The sequence below is a fragment of the Manis javanica genome, chromosome 9, assembly GCF_040802235.1.
Source record: "Manis javanica isolate MJ-LG chromosome 9, MJ_LKY, whole genome shotgun sequence".
In the NCBI taxonomy this organism is placed as follows: Eukaryota; Metazoa; Chordata; class Mammalia; order Pholidota; family Manidae; genus Manis; species Manis javanica.
Genome location: NC_133164.1, coordinates 55,904,520 through 55,924,491, shown reverse-complemented (window position 1 = coordinate 55,924,491; position 19,972 = coordinate 55,904,520). Strand labels below are relative to the sequence as shown.

The window sequence follows — 19,972 nt, the reverse complement described above, 5'->3', positions numbered from 1 at the left end:
CCTCCCGCTCTGACTCCTCTCCTCCCACTGGGAGCTGGAGGAGGGGTTCTTGGGACCCACCAGGCTGGGGTTTGTATCCTACCCCCTTTGCAAGGCGCTGGGTTCTCGCGGGTGTGGATGTGGTCTGGATGTTGTCCTGTGTCCTCTGGTCTTTATTCTAGAAAGAGTTGTCTTTGTTATATTTTCATAGATATATGTAGTTTTGGGAGGAGATTCTGCTGCTCTACTCACACTACCATCTTGGCTCCGCCCCTTGTCTTACATTTTTTTTAGAAGCATTTGTAAAGGATCCATGCTAATTCTTTTTAAGACATTTGGCAGAATTCAACAATGAGGCAATCTATTCTTGAACTTTCCTTTGTGGAAAGTTTTAAAGTTACTATTGAAAATTTTTCCTTTTTATAGAACCATTCAGACTTTATTTTTCTTCTTGAGCCCATTCTTGTGTCTTTCTAGGTATGTGTCCATTTCATCTAAGTTATCTAGTTGTTTGGTATACACTTATTTGTAGTATTCTTTTAAAACATTATTTATTTCTGTAAGATTGGTAGTGATGTCCCCTCCTTCAATCCCAACTTCAGTAACTTGGGTCTTCTTTTCTTCTTGTCAGTCTATATAAGGTTTGGCAATTTTGTTGATCTTTTCAAAGTAACAACTTCAAGTTTTACTGATTTTTCTCTATAGCTTTTTTAGTTTCTTTTTCACTAATTTCTTTAGTAATATTTTATTATCTCTTCCTTATTCTTTCTTTAGGTTTAGTTTGCTCTTTTTTCTAGTGGCTTAAGATAGAAGGTTAGGTTGCTGATTTCTTCCCTTTATAATAAAGGCATTTATAGCTATAAATTTCCTTCTGAGCACTGCTGTAGATGCATCCCATCAATTTTGGTATGTTGTGTTTTCATTTTCATTCATCTCAATATATTTTCTAATTTTCTTTTGATTTTGTTATTGAATCATTGGTAATTTCAGAGTATGTTACTTAATTTTCATATATTTAATTCCCATATATTTCCAAATTTCTTTCAGTTATTGATTTCTCATTATATACCAGTGTGGAAAAAATACACATACTTTTTGTGATTTTTAATTCTTTTGAATTTGAGACTTGTTTGGTGGCCTAACATGTGCCTACCTTAGAAAATGTCCCATGTGAATTTGAGTATTATACATTTTGTTGCTATAGTTGGAGTATCCCACAGATTCTGTTAGGTCTAATTGATTTACAGTGTTGTTCAAGTCTTCCATTTCCCTATTAATCTACTGACTAGTTGTTCTATGCATAATGAAAGTGGGATATTTTGAAGTGTCCAACTATTGTTGAATTTTCTATTTCTTCCTTCAGTTCTTTCAGTTTTTACTTCATGTGCTCTGGGGATTTATTGTTAAGTATGTACATGTTTATAATTGTATCATTCTGATGGATAGAAAAATGTTTCTCTTTATCTCTAGTAATATTTTTGTTTTAATATATATTTTGCCTGATATTTGTATAGTCCTTTCAACTCCTGTTTGCTGTTTGCATGATATATCTTTTCTCATACTTTTACTTTTAATCTCTTTGTATCTTATGATCTTAACTGTGTCTCCCATAGATAATATGTCGTTGGAGCTTTTTTTAAATCTAGTCTGACAATCTGTATCTTTGGATTGTTTGATATATTCATGGTTAACATTATTACTGGCATAGTTAGCTCTACATCACCATTGTCCTTATAGTTTTCCATATGTCTTATGTCATTTGTTGTTCTTCCTTTACTGCCTTCTTTTGTATCAACTGAAGATTTTCTAGTATAACATTTTAATTACTTCAATGATATTTTTCCACTAAATTCTCTTGAGTTTCATTACAGATTGCTTCAGCAGTTGTAACATACATTTTAATTATCAGAATCTATTTCAGATACACTAACTTAATTCTAGTGAGATATGGAAATGTTCCTAAATAGTTCTATTCCTTCTTGCTTTTTTACACTATAATTGTTAAACATACTACATCCATATATGTTACAGACCTAAAAATACATAAATAGTTAATTGTTATTGTACATGATTTTATACAGACATATTTCAAAGAAGTTAAAAGAAGAAAGGAGACTATTCACAGGGTTTGCAATGTTAACCTTATTTACCATTTCTGATTCTACCTTTTCCTTTCCCGAACTATTTTAGTAGACTCTGTCCTCTGCCTGAGACAACCATCTTAAATTTTCCATGAAACATGCAATAATTCCAATCACCACATTTACACCAGCCTCTAGTCTTCTATTATTTCTATTTATGCTATGCTAATAGCCTACCCCCACCATAACCCTTCCAAGCTGAATATTACCATTTTGATTGGAGTATTTTATTTATAACTATACAACACAGATTTTCATTTTAATGACAAGTTCTACTGATTTCTATCACTTTGAAAATGGGCACTTTATATTTTATACCTGAAGAGCTCTCTTATATTTATACATTCTTTTTTAGTGTACAGAGTATTCTTTGGAAGATACACAAGCCTCATGTATGACTAGAAGAAAGGTTAAAATTAACATGAAGAACTAAGATCCATATATTCCATGGGAATTCTTGTCAATTTGTCCTAGTTAAATTAATAAAACTGGTGTTATATATTAGAAAAGAAAATTTAACTCTTCTAGTGAAAATAAGAGCACCATATTAGAGAGGAATTATGGAAAATATGCTTTCAGTACTATATGTTTGAACTACAAAACAAGTCAGTTTGCTAGAAATCAATTTACTAAAAGTCAATATAATGGAACTCAATTCACAAAACAACCAATCACCCAGTGACCAATGAAGCAATGACTAAAGACACTAAAGACATATACTCTATCCTAATCACTCACATTGACTCATTTTTTTAAAATGACAGTGAATTAGTTCATCCCATATCTGATTATTCTTGATATGTTTTATTAAATAGAATATCTTTTTTCAGGCTATGATAATTAAAACTTGTTACAAAATCATATTACCTGATCACTAAGCTGATTAACACATGGGTAGATTTATTTTAGGTTTTATTCAGAGTTAAAAGAATAAATAAATTATTTTATTTACATTTTCCAGTTATGAGAACATATTTGAGAGCCTGGTTATAACAAAGTCTTTGAGGACTATATCATGGGACTTCATAAGAAAGATGTGCTTTTGGTACTTCTAAGAAAAAGGCTTTGGGATGCAATCCAAAAATATATTTTCTTTGAAATAACTCCAGGATGTCATAGGTGTCCATATTTAGATTAATATTGTTATTCATAATAAAAAATTATTGCAATATGGACAATAATAAAAGTGGACTCACTTCTGTTGGAAAGTCACTGATATCATCAAATGATAAGTTAAGATACATCAGTTGGGAAGCCAAAGGTGTTAAGTCTGGATAATTCATGATAAAAAAGCCCTAAAATAAAGAGACACAAAAAGTGAATTATTAAAAATACACAAAACAGTTTATACAAAAAATTGAGCACATAATCTGAGTGACAGTGTTTGACATATGTTAACATATATTTTTAATGATTTCTTTTACCCTATTTTTTTCATGTTTCTACTTTGATTTCTCTGTATTTTTTCTATTAGTCTAACATCTATCTAAAACTTCTTAAATATGCCAACTTTTGATTAAGAAAAATATGTGCCTTGTTATAGACTAAATGTGGTGTGCCCCCAAAATTCATATGCTTAAGCCCTAATGCCCAGTATGATGGCATTTAGAAGTGAGATCTTTGGCAGGTAAAGAGGTTTGGATGAAGTCTTAAGGGTAGAGCCCTCATGATAGGATTAGAGCCCTTATAAGTAGAGGAGGTGACCAGAGCTCAAGCTCCCTCATGAAGCCACATGAAGACACAGCAAGAAGGCAACTGTGAACAACAGAACCAGCAACCAGACCAGCTAACACCTCAGTCCTGGACTTCCCAGCCACCAAAACTGTGAGAAATAAATGTTTGTTGTTTAAGCCACCTGTCTATGGTGTTTTGTCACAGCAGCTCCAACTGACCAAGACACGCCTGGTGCCCTCACTGTCTTTTATGCTCCAGGGAAGTTGGAACATTTGTTTCTTAAGGATCATAGAATCAGTAGTGATCAGCTGAATGAATTAAGAAACTGTGATGCTGGAGGAGCAAACCTCAGCTCGTAGTGAAGGGAATCATGGTGCCTTCAGGCTATGGCATGTACTAAGTAAGAATGGAAAGGGAAATGACTAAAGAATCTTAGAATTGACAGTACTAGCTTCAAGACTGACCTCTTATTAAAGTATTACTATTTGCAAATGTCTGTATGTTGGAAGTAAACAAAAATAAGTATTCTTTCTTCCTGTCATTAAATGTTTTTCTCTTCTCTGCAGAACTGGTGACACACTAAGTTGTGTAGCAGACCACTAAGTTGTGTAACAGACATGTGTCCATCATAGCCTCTAATCATTCCACTTAGTGTACTCAGATTACTAGTATCTTTACATTTCCTTCTGCTTGCAAAGCTCTTATGCCATCTCTTCCCATGAATTATCTTCTCAGTTCATTCAGCAACATGCTTCTAGACAGCTGTGTGTTTATCAGTCATCTGACCAGAGAGGCCTTCCTTGGCCAGATAAACAGAAGCCTTTCGAAACAGTGTTCCATCAGTGGATTCTTACCCACTCCATTTGCTTTGTATTTCTTCATAGCTCTTAACATCACAGGACAGACTATGCATAAGTGAATGAATGAATGAATGTTTGATCTTACCCCATTAAAGTATAAATTCAATGAAAGAGACATTTTTCTGGTTTGCACACTGATACACAGTGAGATACATAGTTCCCACTGGCACATAGTGCATTCTTAATAGATACTGGTTCAATGAGTGAATATCGAGGCCAGGACTTTCATAAGGCCTCATTGAATCCTTATAGGGATCTTCACTGTGAATATACCATGAGACCTGCCCACCATAGGCACCAGGTATCTCTCTTTTACCATCCCATCATAAACCCTGTCTGCTGCGGTTTTCACAGAAGGGATGTAAAGAACTAAGTAACACTAAGAATATGGAGGCTTTCTCAATCTCTCAAATTGCTTTAGCAACCTTTAAACACTTATGCACAGGGTCTGTGTTCTATTTATTTTGTGTAAATTCTCATTCAAACAAAATCTTTTTTTTTAAATAAGTCCCTGAGATAGAACAGGAATTATGACTTTTAATTTTTTTACATCACCTTCACAGAGCTCAGGATTCTATTCAGGAGTCAAATACTTTTAAAAATACTAATGGCTGCTGAAATAATTTTTTTCTTGACTAGTTTCACTTAAGCCTTTACAAATTGTATTCTTCCTCCATTTAAAGCAGCTATCAGTAAGCTACAATCCACCACCCTTTTCTAAATAAAATTTTATTGAAACACAGCCATGCTGCTAAATTTAGGTATTGTATATTGCTGTTTTTTCATTACACAACAGAATTGAGTAGTTATGACAGAGCCTATGCAGCCCTCAAAGCCTAAAATTTTACTATCTAGCCCTTTACAGAAAAAGCTCACTAACTTCTTACTTAAATAAATTTACTTCAAAATCAAATAATCTGATTTTTTTTCACTTCTACTAATGATCAACAACCTTGTGCACACTGGGGAGGAGATGACAGCAAAAACAGTAAGGTTATATATGGATATTGGTTGAATAAGTAAATATGTTAAGGATAGTAGTCATAACATTTCTCTGTGTTGGCAAAGGGGGTTACAAACTGAACAAGGGAAAAAATCAGGATGTTAGATTGGAATTGGATGTACTGATATGGATTCATAGTTTCAATATGTGTGTGTGTGCACACGCTTGTACACACACCTATTACCTAGCTTTGTCCACTGAGTCTATAATCCTCTAATATTTATGAGAAAACCCAGTGCCCAGATCTTGGCTTCCTCACAAACAGTAACCAGGGATCCTTGGATAAATGGCAGATTCCAGGGCTAGGGCAGAGAGAATACAAGATAAACCTGGAAGGATGATGGGCATGTGTCAAAACGATACAGAAACCATCTTAGATGGGCTTTTACTAATAAAATCTGGTGCACTTAGAGATTAGCCAGAGGTAAAAAGCTTAGAGTCTTCTCAAGTCTTTTCTGAGAATGCATCCTGCTCTAAGTATGCACATGGCTTTTTTTCTAAATGCCCTAGTAAATACAGGCATTTTTGAATGCCCTAATTTCCCAAAGAAAATCTCCCTGAAGCTTTACCCATTTTTGCAATTTCTAAATGGGTTTGAACTTATTTCAAAATAAAATTTAAAATAAAGGAGCTTAGATTTCGAGGCCAAAGACTTCTGGGTTCAAACTCCAGCTCTGCCTCTTGCTTGCTGTATCATCTTGTGCATGTTATTTTTATCGGGCTTCAGCACTCTTATCTGCAAAATGAAGACTGTAAAACCTACTTTGCTGAATTGTAAATTTTAAGAGGAACGTTTGCTTTGCACACAGTGGGCACCTAGTAAATGGTAGCTATTAGTATTATTGTTCATCACACTGGGTTTGTATTCAGTGAAAGGGCTAGCCTAGTGCTGGATTTGGCACATTGATTGATAATAACTTAAAAATACGATAACTGAATCCCACTTTCCTTATCATGTTAGGTAATAAAAAAGCACTATAATTGCTTCAGACCTGAGGATTTTTTAAAACTGAAAGGAAAGCAGACTAGGACAGATAGGTCTAGAGATGCAGTTTGAATGTATTCCTAGGAAATCTCTATTGCAACAGAAAGGATCCCTATAATACTATGGGAACTAACATAAATTAGGAAGCCTAATGCAAAAATACTTGATAATGCAACAGGAATTTTTCACTAAAAAGACCTGGGGTACCTTAAGATTAAGTGCATTTCTTTCGTGTATTTGACAGTTTATTATGGCCAAGTCGGCTATGGCTGTCACACCGCGTCACCCTAACGGCCTTAAAACCTTCACCATATGGAACATGCCCCTCTGGGTCCTCTCTTTCTAAAGATTTAATGAGACCTAAATAAACAAACAAAACATGAAACTTTAATGTGTTATTACTTAGAGTGAATGTTAAAAGGTGTTTATGCTATGATAACTGTTAATCAGCATATATAGATTAGCTGTACACATCCTCTGGAAGAGATTCACAATCACCTTCACCAGCCAATCTCACTTGGTTCTATTTGTCAAACTGGGTTTCATTGTTTGTTTGTTTTTTAAAATATGAGATAGTACAACTGTCTTTCAAAAAGAAAACCATATGTTCATATATTTCCACTGGGATAATTTGAAGTCCATCAATCTCAGAATTTTTGTACTATATGTGAAAAATTTTTAATTTTACTATGAATTAAATAAATAATTTCTTGCTTCACAAAATCAACAAAGGATATCATATAAGCATCACTCAGAATTAGTTCAGCTCCCAAGGATCAATCTTGCCTTATTTCCTAATATCACCTTGATGCATGATTCAAATGCCCTATGTAATTCAGCAATTCCATCCCTGTGAAGACCCCACACAAGTAAGGGGAAAAACCCAAGCAGTTCCGGTGTTGGCCAAACACAGACCATCTGAACTGACTTTACCATGACCCTCTGGGTTTCACCTTCCTTCAGAATGGCCCATCCAACTATATGCCCCAGGGCAGCAGGAAAATAATTTGAAACTTTATGAACTATACTTTCATTCCCAGCCATTCCTGCTGTATGAATTGCAGCAACATATTTCACAATCAGTAATTCTTATACCACTGTTTCAAGTAGAGGAAATAATAAACAAAGAAAACAATGTTCAGTTGTTAATTTCCAAAATAGGCCCTGTGTGCCCACTTTAGATCACAACAGATGTGAAAGTTAACCACAGAATAAAGAAAGATGTATGATATGATATAATTATTACTTGTCTTGAGAGGGGAAATAGAGCAGAAAGGAAAGGAGAGCATGTTAAGACAAAAGTCTGTGGTCTGGTCTTAACTCACCAACTGTCATAGTCCGAGCCGAAGTAACTGGTTTTTTGAGGGGAAAGGAGGGAGATTGAGATGGGGAGGTGGTTAGAAATTCCCTGATTAACTTCTGAAAGATTTGAGGACATTTCAACTCAACTGAAACTTTGCAAAGAGGGAAGAACAAGAGTAGAATAAATTAAAAATGAGAAATGGCAGTGTGACTTGTTTAGGCTTATGACATGGAGGAGACTCCTAAGTTAATTATGTCACAGGTGGTAATACAGAACTGCTGGGAGGCATAGTGGGCTCAGAAAGCCCTATGTTTGCTATAGCTGACAATACTGTAGTATTGTATATTTGAAAGTTGCTAAGAGAGTAAACCTTAAAATCACCATCAAAAGAAAAAAAATAGTTACATTAGGTGATGGATATTATTGTGGTAAGCATTTCACAATATATACACATATAAAATCATTATGTTGCACACCTTAAATTTGCACAGTGTTATATGTAAATTTTATCTCAATAAAACTGGGAGGAAAAGAAAGTTCTGTGGTTAGAGTGTTCAGTATATAACCTATTAAGAATATGATTTTTTTCTATCTAGAATTTTATTTGATTCTTATTTTTAAAATAAAAAATTCCAGTTCCCCAGTAAAATCCTTTAACTTTTTATTTTCCTAAACAGAGTAATCACCATTATTTCACAATCATTATTTGAAAACTCTAATGTCTGAATCTATAGGTCTGTTTCTATTCTGTATTATCTTACTGGTTTTCAGACATTTCATCCTGTTTTTAGGATGCCTTGTAATTTTTAAATTTAATGCTGGACATTGTAGATGTAGATTTTAAAGGGTCTGGATAATGATATCCCTTTCTATAGGTATTAGGTTTTCTTTGATTAGGCAGGAAGTATCACTTTGACTTATGAAGTATTGGGTTTGAGCTTTATGCTAGGGATACTCTTGCTAGTTTTGCCCTTTCTCCTAGGCATCATCCTATTCCTAAGGCATGGGTCTTCTGGGTCTTCTATTGAAAACCCAGTATGTTTACTAAGACCCCACCACCTTCCCTACCGCACCACTTTGGCAGAGCTTGAACTCTAATAACTGTCTGCTATGCAACTATGAAAATCTATGCTGAACTCCTTAGCATCTCAGCTATGTTTTCTGCTGTTCCTTAGAGTATTGTCCTGCACATGCACAGATTAGAAATCAGCCAACACCCTACAGGAGTTTATATGCAGATATTTGGATTCACTTCTCTTCTCTCTAAGATTTTGCCCCTCAAGTTGTAGCTATATTATAGACAGCTCTGAAGTTTGACTATCTTCTCAATCCAGTACTACTGCCACTTTCTCCTTGTACCCTATTCTCCAACATCGCAATTGCCCTTAGTCAAAAGCCAAGGTAAATGTAGAGTGAACTCATGGGCTTCCCTTTTTTCAAGGATTGCAGACAAACTCATGCCTGCAATGGTTACAGTTCAATAACTTCATCAGCAATTTTGCATATTTTGGGCAGCTTTAATAACTGATTTTGGTGGGAGGGTTTGTACAATACAAGCTACTCAATCTTGAACAGAACCAGAAGTCATCAGGTTATTTTGAAATCTGCATCTGATAATTCTAATATCTGGAACACCCTTGGCTATGTTTCTGCTAGTGTTCATTCATTTTGTCTTTCTCTTTGTGTGCGTGATAATTGTGAATTGTTTACTACACACTGTATTTGTGAAATCATTCTTGGGAAGAATGTGAGATCTAAGATGATGGTATCTTTCTTTAAAGATGATTTTTCATTTGTTTTTGTTAGGTAGCTAAGGTCAAAGCACTTAGAACAGTGTCTGGCATATACCAAGTAGTTTACTCTCATTAATGCATGCCCCTCCCAAATTAAAGATACTCCAGCTATTATGTTCCCAACATCAGTACAAAGTTTGGTTTATAATAAATGTTTAAAAAGTAGTTGCTGAGTAAATGGTTTAAGGAATTGGAAATGAGGTGAGACACTGAGTCATAAACACATACAGAAACACAGTATCATGAATACTTTATTACAGAGCTGTAACCTTATATATAGTTCTTAAAAGAATGACATAAACCTAGGACTTACCTTCAGGTAGGCCTGGCATCCTTTGCTTTGGGGCACTTTCTACATTTTCATATTGTGCTGCATAGTTTCTAGAAAAAAAGAAAAAAATGGGACAACTTTTGGATACTTGTGGAAATTCCATGTTGAGGGTGTTATGATTTCATTATAATCATTCATCTTTTAATGAATTGGGATTATCCATGGAAATGTGCCTATAAAGACATCCATAAACATTGGCTTTGGCTTCTTGACTTTATCTGGTTCACCTTCTAAATTATTGCTCATTCTCATGTCTTTTTATTAGCTTTTCTAATCCTTGAACTCCCTTTTCTGGTTCCCACCACCATCTGGTTGGAGTACCCAGTTTGTCTGTGGCAGACCTGCAAGGTCACTAATTCTGGCCCATATATTAAACATATAAGCAAAAATGACCCAACCATCCCACCCTGCAAACCCAAGGGGGGCCACCATTTGTTCGTATGACCTCTGTCCCCTTCGCTCTACTAGACGTCATTATTACAGACCATGTTCAGAATGGACTTACCTATCACAGACTGTCTTGGAGGTTTTCTTGGTAAAACTGGTGTTGGTATGGAAATAGTACCTGGAAAATTACTAATATTTAGTACCATTGTAGTATTTCATTGTATTTGGTCAGATCGTTTTCTTTCTGCTTTAACAGGTGTATTTCTTGGTAGAGATCTTGACACTCTTGTACTTAAACTGATCAGAGGCTGGTTAAAAGTATAGGTCCTACTTTTTGGTAAAGATGGATACTCAGAGTAATCTTTCTTGAGTTTGGGAGAAATAACTAGGGAAGGGGCACTTGAAGATTTGGAGAACTCTGAGGAGACAATCAGAGCATTTTTTAGCACATCAGCATAAATATGTTTTATTCTTGATGGCTCTCCCTTTGAATTTCTTGAACTTTCCATTTGACTGGTTTCTTTCCTAAAAACTCTATTTGATGCTGACTGACAACTTGGAAAAAATATGAAACCAGTAGCAGTGTCTGGAATGTGCCAGTAGACAGTCTTAGTAGATTTTTTAGATGTTGAAATAGCAGTCACTTTTTCTTGTACATGATGATCAAGAATGACATTTTGGATATTGGTAGGGGTTTGTGATTCACTTCTTGAAATAACATCATGAAAACTTGTTTTATCTGTTTCAACTGAAGTGGTTTCATCTTGAGCGAACTTTACACATGCTGGCTTACTTTTACCAGTCTTGGCTAAGCCAGAAAAATTTCAAAAAAAGAGTACAATTAGGTTATATTTATCCAAGTCTCAGGAACAAAACTATTAATGTCTTAACATTCATAGCTTTTCTTTATCCATTCACCCCACTCTCACCTTCTAAAAATGTTTCTGTCTGTACTTACTCAGGTACCAGGACTTTAGTTTAGCCAAGTGGAATAAAGTTTGAGTGAACAACTGGGGAAAAGAGATTAATTTGTGTTGGATTTGAAAAGGGTAAGGAGATACTCTCAGAAATACAGAATTAATGGAGAGAAAGGTAGGACATAAAGGGATATTTCTTAGCAGTCACCACTAAAAACCTGGGAGTATGAACAGGTAAAAATGATTTTGATGAAGTTTTGCCACTTACCATTTATCATTATCTCTTCCTCATTTGAAACTTCTTTAAGCAAATATTTGCATTTCTTTTCAATGGTAAGTGTCAGACCCATGTGGCTTTTGAACATGATAACATTCTGATACTGGCTACAAGATACCACAGATTCCTTTAGGTTACAACAGTAAGTATTCTTTGTTCTCTTAGGCCAGAAAATGCACTATGCCTGCATTCCTAAGTACCTTACTACATCATATATGCCTTCTCTTTCTTATGCGACAGAATGTTAAATTACTTTTTCTCTGTTGTCTCAGTAGAGTACAATAAATGATGAGGACCTCTACATTCTAATGAGGACATAATAGACCTGTTAGGGAAAGACTTGCAAGGACATGGACAAAACAAGTCCAACACCAACCCTGTTACCCACCTGCTGTCTATACATGAGAGATGGTGAGAGATGGTGAAAAGAAAGGATTTTTTTTCAGCAGAACTGTTTGAGTTGTATCTGTTTCCCCGATCTTTCCCTCCCCATGGTGGGTGGGAGAGGAGGATTTTCTCCCACCTCAAACTAAGTGAGGGGTGTTCTCAGAGAACCATTTATAGAGAACTCCAGGAGTATATGCCACAAGGAGAAAAATAACATCTTAGCACTCCCCATTCCACCTCCCCCACTGATGTCTGCAGAGTAACAAAAATATATTGGCCCACCTAGTGCTGGGTCCCAGCTGGAGTGAGGCAGGAGAATCATTGAAATTAGTTGGCCTGCGTCTCCTGGCATTTCAGGGGAGTACAGAGACTGATGCTTGATTCTCATCTTAACTCTTAACTCAGCTCCTTAAATCTTCCCCACTCTTAACCCCACATATGGAGGAACCAGAAACTGGTAGTTTGAAGACGAGAAATAAAAGAACAAAATAGAAGAATTTATCATGTTCTTGTTTTTTTTCAGCTTGTCTAAAAATTTGCAGACCTACTCTGAACGAGGAGAAAGAGCAAGGTTTGATTACATGCTAGATGGAAGTACTGATTTAGATTGGACTAGTTTTTTAATATCTGTAAGTGAGACAAGGCAAATATATGAAAGACTAGAAAAGCCTTGGGAGAGAGATGTGTGCCATGTAGGTTTGAAGGGCAGTGCTACAGGAATAATGTTTGCTTCCTGCTTATGAGGAACTAGTTAAAGTTAGTTCATTCAATAAAATGGTTACACCACTAATTTCAACTTTATTTTCTTTTTCTCCCATATTAAAACAAAACACAGTAACATAAGCAAAAACCTTAATAGACTCCAGAACTCCTTCCATCATCCACCATCCCACCATATTTATCCTTTCCTTCAATGACAAACGGAAATAATTTACATTCATTAGTTTGGCTGCCCGTTCTCTCATCTGTTCTGTTTGTTGTTTCACTTTATTTACTCTGTAACTTTGAAGTTAGTAGACTTATTTTTACAACAGTTTTAGATATACAAAAAAGTTGAGCATGGCAGTAGTTACCATATAGCCTTGTCCCCTGTATGCAGTTTCCTCTATTATTAGTATCTTGCATTAGTGTGGTACATTTAGAAAAATTAATGGACCAATGCTGATAATGATTAAAGTTCATGGTTTGCTTTAGAGTTCACTCTTTGTGCTGTATGGTTCTATAGGTTTTAACAAATGCATAATGTTATGCATCTACCATTATAGTTTTATACAAAATAATTTCACCACCCTAAATATCTCTTGTGCTTTACAATCTCTCTGAACCTGTGGTAACCGCTGGTTTATTTTTTACTGTCTCTATAGTTTTGCCTTTTCCAGAATGCCATATAGTTGGCATCCCACAGTATATAACCTTTGCAGTCTGGCTTCTTTCACTTAGTGATATGCAGTTAAAGTTCTTCTACATCTTACGTGGCTTGATGGCTTGTTGCTTTTTATCGTGAAGTTCATTCCATTGTGTATATGCACTGCTGCTCTCCAGAGATTGGTGGTGTCACCATGTCGGATTGTAGCTATTCTAATAGGTCTCCAGTACATCTCACTGCTGCAATCTCAATCATGTCCAGGCTACTGATGAGCCCATTAAAGGCATTTTTCATTTTTATTACAGTGTTTTTTATTTCCGGCATTTCATTTTCATTTTTCCTTAGAATTTCCATATTCCTCTTACATTATTCATCTGTTCTTGCATATTGTCTACTTTTCCACAAGGGTGTCAAAATATCAACCATATTTATTTTCAATTCCCTGTCTGATAATTCCAATTGTGTCATATGTGAGTACGGTTCTGATGCGTGCTTTTTCCTCATCAAACTATGTTTTTTCTAGCTTTAAGCATGCTTTATAATTTTTTGTTGAAAGCTGGGCAAGGTTTATTGGGTAAAAGGACCTGAAGTAGTTGTAGCTGTAGGTGTCAGAGGTTTAAGAACTTTCTGTTGGATCTAAGTCATTACTTATCACTACTGTTTTTAATTTTTTTCTCTTTTGCTGTTGTTGCACTTCCCCTCAAACTCCTTTTTAAATAAAGTCTGCCTCTTACAGTTCTCTCCATTGCAATCCACTGTTATTACAGTAGAGCCCCTTTGGTGTGGTGATAAGCAGTTAGGGAAAGGAATTGTTCTATATTCTTATGATTGAATCTGTTTCTCAGTGGGCTGGAATCCCAGGCTGTGGCTTTCAGAAATGTTTCTCATTTCCTCCCCTTACATGAGGCAGAAAGTCTGCAGGGGGCTAGAGCTATCTAACTGTCCTTCCTCCTGGTCAGATAGCTCTGGTAATCTAGTTTCCCTTAGATGGTGGGTCTTTGTTATGGCAAATGCTCTGGGAGTGTTTAGGACTGTTACTTTCTCCTTCTTCTTGGAGGAATCATGAGCAATTTTTTCTCTGATCTTTGTGAGAACCTGGTGGCACTCCAGGAGTTAGAGCCCAGGGCAGTGTAGAGGCCCCCTAAGACTGGACTCTCAGAAGCCCAGAGAGTTTTAACTCTAAAGCAAGACCACAGTCAACCTCTAGCAATTTGTCAAATCAGCACATAAGTGCTCCCACCAGTTACTGGCTTAAGCATCTTCTGGATGGTGGTGTGTTCTGTGACCTGAACTCTCTGATGGATCTAAGTCATTAGTTATCACTATGGGCACTTTTTTCTTGTTATAAGGATAGGAGTGGTGACTTCTCATCTCTTCATACTTTGAAGCTGAAACCAAAAGTCTTCTCCCATTTATTTTTCAAATCATCATCACTTGGATTTGCCACCTCTACTACCAAAACTGTAATTACCAATTATTATTGGTACATGTTTGCTAAACCCAATGGATACACATCATTATCTTTAACCTCTTTTTAGCAGTTGATATTTTAATCCACTCTTTTCTCATGAAATTCACTCTCACTTGGCTCCCACGATAACAACCCTATCATTTCTCCATACCTACCTCACTGGCAACTTATCTTTCCTTTCTAGGCATATCCTTCTCAAGTTATCATTTAGTTAAAGGGTTTCTAAGGGTTCTGTAATCATCTTTCTTCTCACTAGAACTTGTTTTTTTACATACAATAATAATTCTAAAATCTGAGCCTGGAGGCTGTTAAGCACTCACACTTGTCATGTCCAAACCAAACTCACCCTCAGTTTTTGTTCTCCTTTATCTTATGAGGTACATCTGCTGTCTAGTCTCTGTATTTAGCTCTGTCTCTGTCTCTCTGTCTGTCTCTCTCTCTCTCTCTCACACACACACACACACACACAACTGGAATCCTTGATTTCTCTTGTATTAGTTTCCTCTGGCTGCTCTAACAAATTACTCCAGGCTTGGTGGCTTAAAGCAAAACAGATATCTATTCTCTCACACTTCTGGAAACCAGAAACCCAAAACTAGTATCACTGAGACAAAGTCAAGGTGTCAGCAGGGCCATGCTCCCTCTGGAGTCTCTTGGAGAGAATTCGTCCCTTGCCTCTTCCAGCTTCTGGTGGCTGCCAGCACTCTGTGGTTGGCCACAGCACTCCCATCTTCAAAGCTTTCTTTGCTCTATCTTCACATCACTTACTTCTCTGTGTGTGTGTGTGTGTGTGTGTGTAATGCCCCTCTGTCTCTCTCTTACAAGAATATGTGTGATTGCAGTTAGGGTCCATCTAGGTAATCCAAAATAATCTCTCCATCTCAATATCATTAGCTTGATATTTTTCACTTGATATAATTTTTCACTTTTTTGTTATCTAACATTCACAGGTTCCAGGGATTAGGCTGTAACCCATCCAATCAGTCATCTCCAGGCTTTATTCAAATTACATATGCCAACTCTAAAGCAACTAATTCCCAACCTCTTTCCATTCCACACCACCTCCAGCCTAAAAGGGCATGCTCTCGCTCCTTTTCTACCAGGATAATCACAGAAGTGAGCTATTGTTTTGATGGATTTGTACCCCAACCTCATATTGTTTAAAGTGGAAAAAAGGATTGAAAATCAGTTATCTAATTCTGCTGTTTCACAATAGAAAGCTAAGACCCACTGACTAAATGACTGGTAAAGCCATACACCACATTGGTGTTGGAGCTAAGACCAGAATTCAGATCCCTGGACTTGTGTTCTAGGTGTTCGGCACTGTTGCAAGTCATACCTAACTTCAGGCCAACTGGGAAGTGTTATGAGGATTATAACATCTTATAACTATACCATGGTTTTATAGTTTATAAAGTGCTCTCTGACTGGTTCTTGCATTTTAACCTTCTTCTCTCACAGTTAAGTGATCAAAAACCCCAGACTTTCACTTCTGATTTTCACTAGTTTACATCAACTTAACTTTCCCTTTGATTTTCTGATATAGCCTTATTGTATTTTCATCAAATTTCCTGAATCTAATCAGTAATACTTCATATTTCTTTGTTATATAAAATCTATGCAAACTGGACCCACTTCACCTGACCTTGCCGTGTGATAATTCCTTAATTTCCAATGAGAACCTTTACGTACTCCAAGTTTTACTGATAGTCACAAAGGCCATATGGCTCATTTATAACGTCATTTCTTTATGTCGATCACACTGTGGAATACCTACTTTTACAACCAATTTGTCATTTTCTTCTTTCAAAGTCTACCTTAAACTTTATGTAACCCATCTTTCTTTTTTCTTATACCCCTCCCCTATCTTTCTTGATTAATACAACCCACACTTATTCTTCTCATTAATTTAACACACATTTAACATCTACCACGCACCACCTGTACACATAATGCTAAGGGTATAATCACAAAGAACAACCTTACCACCATCAAGGATCTCATAATTTAATATAGAAACTAGGCAAGTAAACAGTTACAGCTGAGAATGGTATGTATTCAGTAAGGGTACCTGTGGGATACTGCGGGCACTGACTGGTGAAGGGGAAAGAGGTGCTTAGGAAAATCTTCCCAATGAAGACATCTGTCTTCTCACTTCCATACTTCCCTATTTTTTTACTCATTTCCCCATGATTTCTTTTCTGTTTCTTTTCTTTCTTTGCGTATTAATGTCTACTTTTACAGGACACTCTGCCATCAAAAACTACCAGGTCTCCTCTATAATTAAATATACTTTATTCTACTTTAAGAATTCCTTGCGTTGTAGTTCAAGCTCAATTCCTGCCCCAGTGCTTTCTCACATCTATGAACTACTACTGTCTGTACCAATAATTGGACATAAATTCCACGCCACTTTGTACCATTATTTAAGGTTCTTATTTCTGTGTATCTTATCTTTAAAACTTAATTAAAGGTCTTCAAAAGTCCTGAAAGACAGGGACCAGACTGTTGTGCCACCAATTCCCCATAGCATTTAGCATTGTATGCAAATGTGGATACTTATTTCAGGATTTTATTTCAGCATTGAATATTCATTTTCATAAGTTGTACTTTGGTCATTTAAGTATTAATTCATTCAGTAAGCATTTTGAGCACCTACTATGTGCAAAACACTCTGCCAAGAGCCTTTGGAGACAAAGGATTAATAATAGTTAAGGTCACAGAGTCTCTGAGGTGCCAAAAGCAAGGGAGTCCCCCTACCCCCAAGAAAGAGGTACCAGCCCAGAATGTCAGCAGGGAGACACTGTACTAGAGGATAGATCTGAGCTAAAAGGTGAATGGAAAAACTACAGCAAAACTACATAACTGTGGTATTATTATTATTAGAGAACAGATTGTAAATGTGGAAATACAGAACATTACAGAAATGTAGACATTACATAATAATGTAGAACATCACAGAAATGCACAAATGACAGAGTAGAAATTATATAATAAAATTTGTTAAGGAAAATGGGAAAGAAAATTGAAGACAGGTAGGTGTGTGGATTTACACATCTTTAATAGCCATGGATCAAAAAGTAATAATTTAACATTGTAAATCAAGTTACAGAACAGGCATATTTTAAAGTATCAATGTTGACACTAAAATAATACAATCAATTAAAATTAGGTGGTAGAGGAGACTGAAAAGAGGAAACATGAGGAAATATGCTAATTTTATCATTGCTTGTAAGTATTAAAAAGTCAATAGACATGATATCAGGAAATACTGGATTAAGGGTATTATTACACAAAGTTATAGAAGGGGCTCCTTTTTACTTCATAGCACTTATCACAGGGTCATTTTACATTTACTTGTACAATTATTTGATCCCACCAGAGAGTAACTAATAAAGAGGATTGGCAGCGTCTGTTTCGCTCACTATTATATCCCCAATTCCTAGCACTGTGCTCATAAATACTGTCAATTCTTGTTATTTGCAACAGTTCTAATTCTATAAAGTCCCAGTGAGCACTCAGTTATCCAATACTGAGCCATTGCTCCTAGGAAAAATACAGGGTTAGGTTCCTGCAAACCTCAAGTCTTAACATTATGGGCAAACAATCAATACACAGACTTGTTTTATATGTTTTTTTATTAAACATATTTAAACACATTTATTAAAGATACCTTATTTAATATATATTGCTGATTCATTAATAATGAACTCATGGACAGTGGAAACTTATCTAACACACATATTTTTCCCTGTAAGGCACATCGCAGCCTTCTTGTGCTTAGGAACACTACACAGCATATCAGCAATATGGCTGGGGGCCAGTTTAAGCAGCAAAATAACTAACAAAACATGCAAAAATTTGAAAAACATGGGATTAAATAAATAGAGCAGGAAAAGGGCAGTTGTACACTCCTTAAGAGTGTACCTGTTTGACCTCAGCTGGGAACATATGTATTTTCACTGTCCTATACATATCTACAAATGACCGAGAGTTACCATGTTTATCACTCTCCTGCACACACTTTCACCTATTTTAAAAAGTGAGAAACTTCTCTGAAGTGTTCTTCATGATACAGTGTTGAGTTAAAAAGGCAAAGTAGAGTACAATATACTGATTTCTGGGTCACAATAAATTTTAGTAGTTGGGTAAATTTGTACCTACAGAATGCAAGAGTAATGAGAATTGATTGTACTTAGAGAACTGAACTGGATGTTTTCCTACAACAAACATTTGTAACTTACTGGTTATTAGTGTCATTATTCTAACTCTAAGCTGTGCAGGTTGAGGAATTTCTATGATAAATAAATAAAATTAATAACATATCTGATTAATACACATACCTGTTTGGACTTTCTTCTTATATAAAGGCAGCTTAGGGAGTTTTGGAGGTAAAGGTCTTCGAAGCAGTTGTGGTTAGTGTTGCATTTTAGTTACTAATTAGCACTTTTTCACAGCTATTGTTTAAGTGAGAATTGAAAAGGTTTTGAATATGTTTGAATTGTGGCTGAAAAATCATCTTAATGAAAATTATTCTGTGCTAATACTGTTTTGAGTCCAAGCAAAATTCCTGTAAAACTAAGAAGTTAAGAAAATAATACTTTAAAACTTCTGGAAAGAATCTAGATAAAATTCAGGTTTATAACTAACACATAATTTTAAAATTCATATACTTTTTACCAGTCAGGATCATTCTTAAATTTCCCATGTTAGCAAAAAGTTCAATCTGCCAGTGCTAGGTCAACTAGTAAATACTGATTTTTCAGAAGAGCAGAAATGACACTCATATTTTTCTTTGCCTCCAATATGTTACTTTATAAGTTTGGGAAGAGTTTTTGTTCAAAAAGATGAGTAAATCCCTCCATGATAGCTTCTGAAGACCCACAGTATCTAAGAATTCACAAATAAGTTTTCTTTCTGTAACAATGCTTTAATTTAAATTCTAACCACTATAGTTGGGCCATAACTCTTTAATCCAGAAATAAAATGGCCTTCAATATGAGATTTTCCGGGATCACGGTCACAATTAGAGCTGTTTAGAAATGATGGCAGCAGACAGACCCAAATGTTCTCTTTAGGTAGACAGGCTTAGTTCCCA

General features: G+C 35.7%; 1 protein-coding gene across 1 annotated transcript in view; it reads right to left on the bottom strand.

Annotated features, from left to right (window-relative positions):
* LRRC63 (leucine rich repeat containing 63) overlaps positions 1-19,302 on the bottom strand; it is a 62,795-nt gene extending 43,493 nt beyond the window's left edge. Inside the window, 6 exon segments of the mRNA XM_073213303.1 lie at positions 3,317-3,415; positions 6,850-6,919; positions 6,921-7,002; positions 10,052-10,108; positions 10,551-11,264; positions 19,218-19,302. Of these exon segments, the coding sequence (XP_073069404.1) occupies positions 3,317-3,415; positions 6,850-6,919; positions 6,921-7,002; positions 10,052-10,108; positions 10,551-11,264; positions 19,218-19,302 (1,107 nt within the window).
* Positions 19,303-19,972: the final 670 nt, after the last annotated feature.